Source organism: Staurois parvus, unplaced genomic scaffold (genome assembly GCF_062004578.1).
Source record: "Staurois parvus isolate SC_StPar_1 unplaced genomic scaffold, SC_StPar_1.0 ptg000090l, whole genome shotgun sequence".
In the NCBI taxonomy this organism is placed as follows: Eukaryota; Metazoa; Chordata; class Amphibia; order Anura; family Ranidae; genus Staurois; species Staurois parvus.
The window spans coordinates 15,428,655-15,443,108 of record NW_028317886.1 but is presented as its reverse complement, the minus strand read 5'-3'; the positions used below and the strand labels follow the sequence as shown (position 1 = coordinate 15,443,108).

At 40.3% G+C, this 14,454-nt stretch overlaps 1 protein-coding gene across 1 annotated transcript; it reads left to right on the top strand.

Moving 5' to 3' along the window:
* The first annotated feature begins 1,414 nt into the window (after positions 1-1,414).
* Positions 1,415-13,623, top strand: TLR2 (toll like receptor 2). The gene is made up of 2 exons (XM_089670435.1): positions 1,415-1,873; positions 7,893-13,623. The coding sequence occupies exon 2, from the start codon at positions 7,909-7,911 to the stop codon at positions 10,270-10,272; it is 2,364 nt and encodes a 787-aa protein (XP_089526561.1). The 5' UTR covers positions 1,415-1,873; positions 7,893-7,908; the 3' UTR covers positions 10,273-13,623.
* The last annotated feature ends 831 nt before the right edge of the window (positions 13,624-14,454 follow it).

Below are 14,454 nucleotides of genomic sequence, written 5' to 3'. Positions count from 1 at the left end.
TGAGAGAACTCTGTCTCTGTATTACTGGTTTGTCTCCTCAAAACTTGTGCTGGGGCTGAAGAGTGTGTTTTAGTTCCAAGTCCCCATAGAAGCTTGCAGCTCTGAATATACTGAGCAAGTGTCAGTATATCAGGATTTCACCTGTATGGTAAAGATATGGGCAAGCTTTACTCCATTCACAAATGGCCTACAGGTGTGGGAGGAGCATAAATGTATACTTTTAAAATTGTACTGATTTAGAATTATTGAACACTGTTCATGGACTGCATCAAATATATTCTTTTTATTCTTTTTAACCACTTTCTCTCTGCCCTATAGTAGAAGTAATGCTACAGTGCGGGAGGGCTGCGCAAAATCATGTGTGTGATTTGCATTCCCAGGTAGGGGGGCCATGTGCTGCCCTACCTGTGCTGCTATCGGTTGCTAGAGATGTCAATCATTGGGGAAAGTTGACAGGGGAGAGGCCTGTGTGTAAACAACACAGGTCTCTCTCCTGTCAGCATGGACATATACAACAGAGAGATACAAATCAGCATGTCTCCCTAGTAAAACACAGCACGCAGTTAACCCTTTGATCGCCCCAGATGTTAATCCCTTTCTGCCCAGTGCCATTAGTACAGTGTCAGTGCTTTTTATTAGCACTGATCACTGTATTGATGTCAGTGACAGTCAGTTCCCCCCAGTGTCAGAAGCCTGCTGCAGTCCCACTGTAAGTCGCTGATCGCAACCATTACTAGTATAAAAAATAAAAGAAAAAACAGTATATATATTGCCATTTGTAGACGCTAGAACTGTCACGTAAACCAATTAATTTACATGTATTGCAACATTTTTCAGCAGAGCCATGTAGCAGAATACATGTTGGCCTAAATTTATGAAGAAATTATTTTTTAAATTTTTTTATAGAATATGTTTTACAGCAAAATGTCAAAAATATTGTTTGTTTTTTTTTTCGAAAATGTCAGTCTTTTTTTGTTTATAGCGCAAAAAAAATCAATAACACAGAGGTGATCAAATACCACCCAAAAGAAAACTCTGTTTGTGGGGGGCGATGACATAAATTTCAATTATGTACGGCATTGCATGACTGCGCAATTGTCAGTTAAAGTAATGCTGTGCCGTATCGCAAAAAATGGCCTGGTCAGGAAGGAGGGGGGGGGGGGGTGGGTAAAACCTCTGAAGGACAAGTGTTTAAAGGTGAATTATCACTTTAAGAATTTTTTTTTTTAAACCCAGAGTTTAGTGTCATTTTAAGGAAGTGTAACCGTGGAAATATAAGGGGTTTTAACTGATCGTATTTGCTATTCATGGCCTGCGTAATCAGGCGTGTGAAAAGGACTTAATCTTTTGTAGGAGAAGGCGTCTCCCTTTCCTATCTCTGAAATCTGAGAGGGATGAGATTGTTCTGACAGGTAGTCTCAGTTCTAATGACTAAAATGCACACTTTACTGGCCAGCACACACAGCCACAAGCATTAACAGTAGGCAAATAGTTCTGTTTAGTAACTTCGTAGGAGAAAGTCAATCAACTCATGCCATAAACTGTAAAAGATTTCTTAGCTGTGATCATGATTGTGCCTTCCCATGCCTAGCAGTGAAACTATGCATTGCTGTACACAATACTAACATAACATCCTCTTCTAGAAGACTGGAGCTTTGTGCAGGGCTGGGATTTCCCCATCAAAACAAACCCACACTGACCATCTCTCCGCCTACAACTGAGAATTGCTGCTCAGCCATGCAACCAGATCTTGTATGTCCCCAAGAACTTGTACTGCTGCCAGGCCTTGACTGCTCCTAACTTCTTTCCGTCATCCTACGTCCACGCACGGTCACCAAAGGAGCACACGTATACAGAAAACAGAAGTCTGCAGGTTGGTTGTCTATGTTTTACAGTCTTTTATACCTGAAACAGAAGTGTCTGTGCTATCCGGGATCAGGTAACAAAGAATGTGTGTTATATGTACAAGAACTCATCAGATCGAAGGGACAAGACAGCTGAAAAGAAGGAATGCTGCTTGTATTTAGATGGGTAATACTGCCCTCTCTGGGAGATCCTACTTCTCATATGCTATCACTTTCATTTTAATCAAGATCGTATTATGTTTTGGTCTGATTTGAGAAAGCTAGATCAAAGAAAAAAAATACATATGTAGTTCATAGTAACCAAGAAAACTAGATCAAAGAAAAAAAAAATACATACAGTATGTAGTCCATAGTAACCAAGAAAACTAGATCAAAGAAAAAAAAAATACATACAGTATGTAGTCCATAGTAACCAAGAAAACTAGATCAAAGAAAAAAAAATACATATGTAGTTCATAGTAACCAAGAAAACTAGATCAAAGAAAAAAAAAATACATATGTGGTCCATAGTAACCAAGAAAACTAGATCAAAGAAAAAAAAAATACATATGTGGTCCATAGTAACCAAGAAAACTAGATCAAAGAAAAAAAAATACATATGTAGTCCATAGTAACCAAGAAAACTAGATCAAAGAAAAAAATACATATGTAGTTCATAGTAACCGAGAAAACTAGATCAAAGAAAAAAAAAAATACATATGTAGTTCATAGTAACCAAGAAAACTAGATCAAAGAAAAAAAATACATATGTAGTTGATAGTAACCGAGAAAACTAGATCAAAGAAAAAAAAAATACATATGTAGTTCATAGTAACCGAGAAAACTAGATCAAAGAAAAAAAATACATATGTAGTTGATAGTAACCGAGAAAACTAGATCAAAGAAAAAAAATACATATGTAGTTCATAGTAACCGAGAAAACTAGATCAAAGAAAAAAAATACATACAGTATGTAGTCCATAGTAACCAAGAAAACTAGATCAAAGAAAAAAAATACATATGTAGTCCATAGTAACCAGTCTGATGAAACATTCAAGCAAACCTGTCACATGTGAACCAAGATCACAGGGTTATAGACTGATAAACAGATTGAGTAAACAGCTGTAGATGGGTATTACTGCCCATAGATTATTATTATTATACAGTATTTATATAGCGCTAAAAGGTTTGCTCAGCGCTGTACATTGTAGTGGGGGACAGTACATGTAACAAAACAAAACATGAGGGGTTCGAGGGCCCTACTCTTTCGAGCTTACAATCTAGGATTATTATATTATTATACAGGATTTATATAGCGCCAACAGTTTGCTCAGCACTGTACAACAGCAACAACACAGTTCAATACAAGAGGGTTAGGAGGGCCCTGCTCCTTGGAGCTTACAGTCTAAGAAGAAGGGTCAAAATTCGGCCAGTGCAGCAGGGACCAGCTACATTTTAATGCATGTGTGACTCAACAAAAGTCGATCGTCAAATGGACAAATTGGAAAACTTTTGTCGTTCAGCAGCTGCAGCTGATTGATCAGTGTATTTTGACAGCACAGGGTCCTGCTGTCAGAATACAATGTCCCTACAAGGGATGGGGGATTCCTCTATCCTCGTTTGTGTGGATGGAGGAATCCGTAGATTTTTTTTTCTTTTTATAAAAAACTGCTCATCTATGGGCAGCTTAAAATGGAAATAAATCTAATTTATAAATGTTTGTCAACAGGCAGCTTTCATTGGAGAGGAGACAATGCTTTTTAAGCAGTTGCGTGAGATTATTTTTACTTTTGGGATGAAGGTTTTTATGAAAATGAATAAAAGCTGATTATTTTAAGCACCCCATTCAGTGTTAAAGGATACGATCACCTTTGCAGGTATGAAAATGTGCATTTATTATTCATTTTTACTTGGAGCCTAGAAAGCAATGACCAGCAATCAGCAGAATGCCATGCAGGACTACTACAGGCTTATGAGCCTGGGTTCACATACATGTGGTGTGGTATATCGCATGTGATTCACAGAGGAACTGCACCACATTCCTGTGCAAATCACATGTGATTTGTGTGCAGTGCGATTGGAGCCATACATTTTGTATGGCTATAATCGCACCGCACCCTCACCAAAAAGGTTTTTTTTTGGGTCCGCACTAGAATCGGATCACATGGGTATTCACACCTATGCGATCCGATTCTGCACATCGAACCACATTTTGCAGACGAACTTTCGGGGTTTTGTTAACTTAACATACACACCCACAACGGTGCGCATGGACCGGGTGCTATTTTGATGAGGTGTGGAATTCGCACATAAAAAAACGGCAAATTCCGCACCGCATCAATGTGAACCAGGGCTGAGTGTATCTGTCTCCTCGTACAAGCAGACAGATACACACTGACAGGAAGAGACAATGAAGTACCACAGCCCTCAACAGCAACGTGGTAGTTAGGATTGCCAGCTCATCTCTTTCAACCCGAACTCGTTAATTACACAGGTTCTGAGGATTTACACCCCTTCCCGACCAGGCCATTTTTTGCATTACGGCACTGCGTTACTTTAACTGACAATTGCGCGGTCATGCAATGCTGCACTCAAATAACTTTAAGTCCTCTTTTTCCCACAAATTGAGCTTTCTTTTGGTGGTATTTAATTGCCTGTGCGTTTTTTATTTTTTGCGCTTATAAAAAAAAATTTTTGAGAAAAAAAACCTATATTTTTGACTTTTTGCTATTAAACATGTCCAGTAAAAAAAAATTTAAAATCTACTTTTGTCATAAATTTAGGCCAAAATGTATTCTGCTACATGTCTTTGTTAAAAAAAAATTCCCAGTATGTGTAAATTAATTGGTTTACGTGAAAGTTATAGCTTTTGCAAATGGCGGTATAGATACTGGAATTTTGTTTTCTTTTACTAGTAATGGCGGTGATCAGCGACTTATAGCGGGACTGCAGGACTGCGGCTGACATTCTGACACTGGGGGGAACTGACATGGTCTCACTGACATCCCCAGTGACACCAATACAGTGATCAGTGCTAGAAAAAAGCACTGACACTGTATAATGGCACTGGCCAAGAAGGGGTTTACATGAGGGGCGATCAAAGGGTTAACTGTTTATTGGAAGTGTTTTACTGGGGGGCAGTGTCTGTGTGCTTCACTGTAATTACGCTGCTCTGGATGGCTGTGCTGTGCACAGGCAATCAGACCAGTGTGCACGAGCTGACAGGGAGGGGGACTGTTAGTAAACAAAACGGTCCTCCTCCCCATCGGACATGCTCGGTAATCATCGGGTGCCAGCGGGTAATCACCGGCTGGGACCCAGTGATTAACAGCCGCAGCCATGAATGGCGGCACGGGTAGGGAGCGTGCAAGCCTTACCCGGAAATGTAAAATCACATACATGTGTGATTTTGCGCACACTTGCCGCCCTGTAGCAGTATATCTGCTATAGGGCGGCGGGACAGCGGTTAATCAGCCACAGAACCTGTGTAACTAATATATGTTTGGTTTTAAACGGATGAGGTGGCAACCCTAGTGGTAGTTCATTGGGAACTACAAGCCAAAAGCTGCAAAGACTGTAGGAAACATTCACAATGCTGTCATTAGATGCAGCAGAGCAGGGAGACGCATGTTATATGTTCTACTCTAAAAATGGGTGGAACATGCAACATGTTCCCAAAGGTGAACGTATTCTTTAAATTGTTTGTTTCTACCAGCTCTAATCCTCTGTAACTTTTAATAAATAGCTTGATCTGCTCAAAAATAGAAGACTTATTGGCAGGATCAAAAAAAGTGTTAGCTGAGGTTTGGCTTCAAAGTAAAGCATGGTGTCACTGCTCTGTGCACTATTCTCCAGCTTCCTAAAATACAGAAGTGACAGCAGGATCACTTCTGTCATTCAGGCAGCTGGGTAATGGAGTGCCAGCAAACTCTGTGTCCCCCTCCACATTAAAACATTGCACCCTGCCCTCCTTGTCTGGCCCTACCAGGTAGGCAGCAAAGACACAAGACAGCAATATGGAATATCAAGGAAGCAAGTCAAGGGCCACAGGGCTGCAAACCAGGACACGGCAAGGACATGCAAACAAGACACAAGGCAGCATAATGGGACATCAAAGGAGCAAGTCCAGGGTCACAGGGCAGCAATCACAAGGAAGCAGTTCACAGGGCATGGGAGAGATAAACAGCCAACACATAGCACAGCAATATAGAACATCAAAGGAAGACGTTCAGTGTCATTTGGGCAGCAAGCCAGCCCAAGTCAGGGACAAGCAGCCAGGAAACAGGGCAGCAGTTCACAGGGGTTAAGTAACTCACACTTGCAGCTCTGCCTATTCCAATTGACCCTGTGAGAGGCACAGACACAAGAGGAGAGGAAGATGGTGGACACAGGCTGTTTTTAAGCAACTAACCTTGCCCCTTGATGGCTGCACGATCCCTGGGATCATGGCCTTTGTCTTTGGCCAACTGCTTGTGGCAGCAGCCAGGGGCTGTTCTTTTAGTCAGGAATAGCTCTCTTGGTGCCTACGTGGCAGACACCCTATGGACTTTGGGGACCCTTTGATTTTCTGGCTGGTTGTGGCAGGAGATCAGATCCACTTTACAGGGGGACCAAAGAGAAGCAAGGGTAGGAGTGGATGTCAGAAGAAAGGGTACTGGTGCCTGTGACAGTTACTGGTCTGACAAAAACAACAGGAAAGGGTGCTATCATTTGCAGGGAGCTGAGGACTAGTTTCTGGGACAGCGATATGCTTAATAGCAGGGACCACAAGTGTATGAAATCATAGCTATGAATCTGGATTGTGAGATCTGTGGCACTGCTGCTTCTGACTGAAATTTGGTGATGTCACCACTGTGCTGCTCACTGTTTTCCTTGCTGAAGAAAGAACTGTACCTGAGGATCTGCAGCACAAGCACTACCTGCTTCTGCTTCATTCTGTAGATCTGTGCTTTCTGTACTCCTGTTGCTTCTTGATTATTCACCCATTAGTCATCAGATCACTAGTCCTGAGCAAAACCAGAAACTTTCCAAGGTTGTTAAGCCTGAGATTGAGCAGAAGGGAGGGGTTGGGCAGCAGAAGAACCAATAGTGGCATAGAAAGCATGATGTACTGAAATGGAGGAAATGGTTTCATAGCAGCTAAAATATGGAACTAACAGTAATGTGCTGTGATAAACAGAGAATACAGAAAGTATAAGGCCAATAAATGGGCAATCGTGACAATATCACAACAAACATGTCATACTTGCCTGTTCTATGCAATAGTTTTGCACAGAGCTACCCCAATCCTTGTTGGGTGAAGGCACTCATGCGGGCTCGATCCTGAGCTGCAATGAGGGTCCATTGACACACACAATATGGCTCAGCCCCGCCCCTGCTTTTTCTTTGCAGGCTGTGATTGACAGCAGCAGAACCTAATGGCTCCTGCTACTGCCTCCATGACCAGTGAGGAGAGAGAGCAAGCAGAGAAAGCTGCAGCTCTCTGGCACTGTGCTGGATTAAGATTGGGCTCAGGTAAGTATAAGGGGGTCGGTGAGGGGGAGCTACAAACAGAAGGTTTTTTTGCCTTAATGCAGAGAATGTATTAAGGTAAAAAAACCTTCTGCCATCTGAAAGATGCCAATGAATGGTTATATTTAGCGTTTACCCTTTATAGGAATTTAAAGTCCACTGTATCCCTAGCCACAAAACCCGACTTAAGGCACCCATAGGCAGCTCAAACTTTAGCTGATTTCTGTTGAATTTGGAGCCATAGTTGGCCCTGTAAGCACCACCCAGTTTGACAACAGTCAATTTAAAAATTGCTTGAATCAGAAGGAAAATTATTGGCCAGTGACAAAGTCCTATAAGATGCAGACCATGTTTGGCACCACCATTGTAATCAGGCACCCATGGGTCCTGTGGCTGCCTGAATACATTAGCCGGCAATGGAAATTCCTCCATTCAGGCTGTTAGCATGGATTGGGAAATTGATTGATGGCGCCTTTAGCCTACTGTGAATTTATGCACTAACCTAATCTAATTTGTACTTATTTTTGTTTTTTTTAGATCCTTCAATATCAGAATGGTTGCATACATATGTAGCTGTTACTTGATCTGTTCATTGGTGGCTATAACACATTCGCTATATGAAGCTGAAGCCTGTTCTTGTGATGGCATGAATTACTGTAATTGCTCCTTTAGACATTTGACTGCTATCCCTTCCACACTACCAAAACAACTGCGGTGGCTGGACATATCTAATAACCTAATTCAGGAGATTACAGACACAGATTTACAGCCTTACAGGAACCTGGAAGTACTGCTTGTGAGCAACAATGACATCCATTCCATCAGCCAAAGTGCTTTTCAGTCACTGGCAAATCTTGAAGAACTGGATATATCTTATAATAAACTAACCAGTATGTTGCCTACTTGGTTTAGACACCTTCAAAGCTTGAAACGGTTAAACCTACTTGGTAACCAATATACATCACTTGGTGAAAGCCCCCTTTTTTCTGCTTTGTCCTCACTGAAGGATTTGAAAATTGGAAATCGTAACTTTGAAGCTTTCCATAGGCTTGACTTTGATGGTGTGTTGAGCTTAGATAACCTACACTTAAATATTTCCAATCTCAAGCAATATACAAATGGTGCCCTGAAGATGGTAAAATCTATCAAGCATGTTACCCTTACTGCAAATATACCCCTATTGCCAGACATAATAACAGATCTTTCACGGTCTGCTATTGTATTAGAAATCAGAAACATGACTTTCACACTGCATAGAGATGTAGAAGCCTTCACAGCATTGAATGATACCACTGTGAAAGTATTAATGTATAGGGAGTGTCTGCTAACTGACAAGAGTGGAGCACGGCTTATAGAAATTATTCATACCTACAAAAACGTTACAGACTTTGATTTGCTTGATTGTGTACTAGAAGGAACAGGACAAGGTGCTCCAATTCTGAAGGATGAAAACTCATCTCTTACCACAGTAGTGATCAAGAATCTGTACATACCAAATTTCTATCTTTTTTCAGACTTAAGTTCTATATATAAGGTGGTGCGGAAAATTAAAAGTGTTAGCTGTATTGATAGCAAAGTGTTTTTGATGCCTTGCAATTTTTCCAGATCCTTTAAGATGATGGAATACCTTGACTTGAGTGGCAATCTTCTGACGGACTTGCTTTTGGCAAGTACATCCTGTTTTTATGACAGATTTGGTGCTTGGCCTTCATTGAAAACTTTAAATGTAAGCAGAAATCGATTGCTCTCATTACCAAACGTTGCTGAAACATTAGAACATGTACCCTCTTTAACTAGCATTGATCTCAGTCAAAACAGTTTTGGCAGTTCAAGAATCTCTTCATGTCCATGGCCTGTAAACCTCAAATCCTTAAATATCTCAAATTGCCAGATCAGATATATCGGCCGTGGCTGCATTCCTGCAACTTTGGAGCATTTGGATGTGAGTTTCAATAATCTTGAAGAATTTGTATTCTCTTTGCCAGATTTAAAAGAGCTTTACATATCAGAAAATAGATTAACTAAACTGCCAGCAGATGCCCACCTGCCCCATTTAAATCTCCTTATAATCCGAGAAAACCGGCTCATTGACTTTTACCAATCTGACTTTAACTTCTTTCCAAATTTAACTGGACTAGATGGAAGAAACAATAGTTACTTCTGCTCCTGTCAGTTTGTGGATTTCATTAGCAAAAATCATAAACTACTTGTTGGCTGGCCACAAGATTATGTTTGCGACTCTCCAACATCCGTCAGAGACCATCAAATTGACAAGGCACACCTTCCTCTCCTAATGTGCCACAAAACTTTATTTGTGACAGTAACATGCATCATCTTGATATTAGGGATAACCATTATTTTGGCGCTCTGCTATTATTTTCACATTTTATGGTATGTGAAGATGACCTGTGCCTGGCTGAAGGCAAAGAGAAGACCTATGAAAGTCCTGGACAGAGAAATCCGTTATGACGCATATGTATCATATAGTGAAAGAGATTCGGAATGGGTGGAAAATATGATGTTGCCATTATTGGAAAATGGCGACCCTTCATTTAAGATTTGCTTTCATAAGCGAGACTTTGCAGCTGGTAAAACAATCATTGGTAACATAATTGACGCCATGGAGGCAAGCTACAAAACCCTCTTCATCTTGTCTGAGCACTTTGTCCAAAGTGAATGGTGCAAATATGAGCTGGAGTTCTCACACTTTCGTCTTTTTGATGAAAATAATGATACAGCCATTTTGGTTATCCTGGAGCCCATTGAAAAGTCAACTGTCCCAAGAAGATTTGCCAAACTGCGCAAACTCATGAACACAAAAACCTACCTCAAATGGCCAACAGAAGAAGAGGAACAAACAGTCTTCTGGACCAACCTGAGGGCAGCTCTCCAGCCAGAGGCCCACCTCCAGGCATAATGTTATGACAATTGAAAAAGCAAAAGGATGCTATTAAATAGATATCTGGCATTAAATACCAAATAATGACACTAGGCTCAATGAATTAAGCACATGTGTTATTTGCTGTTACAGTTGCTATTTTCAGCTCTCTTTGGCTGTCATCGTTGAAAAGAATGGCAGTTATGGCAAAAAAATGAATATTGCTTACAGACTGATGATTCTCTGTCTGTAGGGCAATACATTTTTGCATGGAGCAACGAAAATGGACTTGTGTATGCTATATTTAGGTTTGTGCTGTGTAATACTATACTGCACAAGTGTGAACATAATTAATGAGCATATACTGTATAGTAGGTCAATCTATGAATATTTTAGAGCTGAGTTTTGTGATGAATAATTGACAGTAATCACCTTAAAGCAGTATTAAACCCAAAACCAAAAAATAAAGTATTGTAGCTTACCAGTCATTAGATGTAGTGGCTGTATTGTTTTATTTTTTTTCTCTAAAAAGCTTTATTGCAGCATTATTGTCAGTCAAGGGGGGGTTGAGAGGAGTGTTAGATGGATTACCAGATTTAGATACACTAACAAAATGAAGCCAAACTCCAGCTCGCTGCAGTTACAGTAACAGCTTTTTTTTTTTTTTACTTTAGGGATAAAAGGTTTTACATGAATAAATAAAAGCTGATAATTGTAGGCCCCTGTAGTAAATTGTTTTTCTCATCCCTCTGAACTGATACATTTGCAGGACAGTTTGTTCTGAAAAACAACAGACGTATTGGCCAGGTCACCAGCTGAAAAAAGAAATCAAGCATAAAATAAAAAAACTAATGCAGCCATCATATCTAGGAATTGGTAAGCTGCAAAATAATAAATGTTTGCCTTGGGATTTAATACCACTTTACCCATTTCACAGTGGAAGGTAAAGAAACTGTAACATAGGCTGGTAGCATTTAATTCCTGCTGTATGCATTTTTTTTATTTAAAAAAGAAAATGGGAAATAATATGACTTATGTCCTAAGCTAAACTGGGGTGTACTATTTGAACGCTTCGGTTTGGCTGGCAATGTCTGAAAAAAAGCAGGTCTGCAAGAATATTCAGAACTACATGACACTGAAGAACCTTCTTGGTAAATATGACTATTCCACTGTCTCATGCTACCTACTTACCCAGCTTACAAAGAGCAAAAACTGTATAGCTACCATTGCATAATGGTATTGGAAATCATTTTTAATTCCTTCTGTACTACTACTGAACCATTACATGATGAGGAGGAGGCATGCGCACACATAGCAGCAGAGATTCAGTTCTGTACAAACGCACTCAGCAGATAGAGGGTACGCTGCTAGAAGCACATTATGCTTTTATAGCCGAAGACGTCTTTTTTATTATAAGATTATGTTTGTATATTTTGTGGCTGTTTTCGATAATATTTAGTGGGGTTCTTTCTTAGAGAAGAATTACTACTCTTTTCTTTTACAGTATTCAGTTTTTGATTGAACAAAGTGAATGCAGTGCTTTGTCCAATTTTTAATGTCCACCAGCTTCAATGTTGGGCAGGGCACCCCCCCCCCTTGGTGTAGGGCCGCCCGACACCTCAACTAGCAAGTTGATGGCTGCTTTGATTAGTGGGTTCCTGACTCTGGCTCCCAACACTTTCCGGAGGCAAGCACTGGCAGGAGGAATGCAGAAGGATGACACATTTCACCTACCTCTGCATTTCTCTTGCCATTACTTCCTTCGGGCAAGTGTTGGTAGTCAGAAACAATCCCCAGCTAGCAAAGCAGCTGCCTCCAAGGTAGCTAAGGTGGGTGGTGCCCTGTCCAACATTGCAGCTAGTATTACTGGGTACCAGATTAAGTATTTTATTTACTTTTGTCTTGTCAGCAATGGAATATTTAAAATAACAATTCTTCATACAACAGATATACCTATTTGATTAAAAAATACAGTGTGAAAATTACTTAACTGATGATTTCTGCATGATTACATTGTTAAAGGCTATATATCCACCAAATGTGTGTTTAAAATACATTGACATTAACACAGTGCAGGATAGGACAGAGCAAGCTGTTTACACATTAATGTATAAGCTGCCTTTTATTTTTTCTATGAGAGCTCTACTTTAACCGCTTGTTCTCCAGAGGATTTACCCCCCTTCCTGACCAGGCCATTTTTTTGCGATACGGCGCTGCGTTACTTTAACTGACAATTGCGCGGTCATGCAACGCCGCACCCAAATGAAAGTTACATCCTTTTTTTCCCACAGAGATTTCTTTCAGTGGTATTTGATCGCCTGTGCGGTTTTTATGCAGAGCCATACAAAGCAGTGTGCAGGAGCTGACAGGGGAGAGATCTGTATTGTTTACATGCAGGGCTCTCCCCCATCAGAGATACTCGGAGATCACTGGGTGCCGGCGAGTAATCACCGGCTGGGACCCAGTGATTGACAGCGAATGGCGATTACGTCCTCTACCCGGTACTGCAAAATCACGTATATATATATTTTGCGTACCTGTGCTGCCCTGTAGCAGTATTTCTGTTATAGGGCAGATGGGAACTGGTTAAGGAATGATACAAAGAGGCACACAACAGGTTGCCTTGCCTTGAGCTTTGTCTTTTAGGCACATAGGTGTCCATTTATGAACCAGCGGTAATAGATCGCTGCTCAGTTCTCCGGCATTCTCGGAGAACACAGTTCTCCTGTGAATGCAGTTTATGAAGCAGTTCTCCGAACGAAGGGAGAACGGTCTCCAAACGCTGGAGAACGGTCTACAAACTCTGGAAAACGGCTCATTTTACTATAATCTTGCGAGATTACAGTAAGAGATCAGTTTACTAAACAGAGGTAAATTATCTCTGCTTAGTTTGCGGTCCCTCTGATTCTCCAGCTCTGGGCTGGAGAATCTGGAGGGAGAACACAGATCTCCAGCGAAGGGCTGACATGATCTCCTGAGTGTCATAAACTGTGAATGACCAGAGAATAGCTGAGATCCGTTGAATCGCAGCTATTCTCTGTGTCATAAACGGACACCTAAAGCAGAAAAGTTAATTGAGTCAAACTGCTCCCACCCTGGTCTAATCTCCCCCTTCCCCCCCCCAAGAAAAAGTTTGCAACACCAAGGTCATGGGTTCAGTTCTCACTAAAGACCTCATCTATGTTGAGTTTCTATGTTTTCACTGTGTTTGCTTAGAGTACACTGTCCTCCCACGGCCCAAAATATACACATTTTATTATTATATCTAAAATTCACAAGAAAGGTACATTATCAAATGTCTTGGTAAGAGGAGGTACAAATGTAACATACAATGAATAATTTAAATGTTTAATAAATGTTTATACACAACTTCAATTGTAACTTTAAAAACAGTGCAGCGCCTTAAATGCAAATATTATACCAAATATAGTGTATTACACCATCATCTAACCTCTATTTGCATAAACAATATCAGAAGAAACACAGCATAATTGCATATTCAGAATATTGTCGGTTACTTGTTTTTCGCCACAATTCCTTCTAGTCTGTACTATAAATTTGCAGTGCTACCCCTGCAGGAGCTACTGGTTATTTGGGCCTATTACCCCCCACAGCATACAAAGCCAGGCACACAGCATTTTTGACATTCTTCCTCTGGCTCAAAGATCAGTCTAGTGGTTTATTTTTTGGGTTTTTATTGAAAAAGTAACTTGGAATTGTAGAACTGTACAACCTGAGGACTGCTAAGCTTCTGGCTGCCCTATACAAAAATGCAATCTGTATTGCACAACCTCTGGCTATATTAAGTTGACATGGATTTTTATTGCACACAACATTGATTGTTGAATCACTGCCATTACGCCAGCCTGGTGACACATGGGTTCTGTCTATTAAATAAGGTCATCTACTTGGCAGAAGTAACAGTAGATGCAACAATGATAGCATTTGTTTTGCTTTATACAGTTGTGTTCAAAATAATAGCAGTGTGTTGAAAAAAGTGAATAAAGCTCAAAGTCCTTCTAATAGCTTTTATTTCCATACACGCAAATGCATTGGGAACACTACACATTCTATTCCAAATCAAAACATGAAGAAAAATATATCAAATTTGTGTTGTTCCTCTAAACAAATTGAAGAAAAGTGAATATTAGACTGTTCAAACAAATAGCAGTGTTTGTATTCTTCTTTACAAACTCAAACATTCACTATATAAACTGAAAA

Excerpts from the sequence above, each read along its gene's own strand:
- TLR2 (XM_089670435.1), top strand. The coding sequence starts at position 7,909 with ATGGTTGCATACATATGTAGCTGTTACTTGATCTGTTCATTGGTGGCT.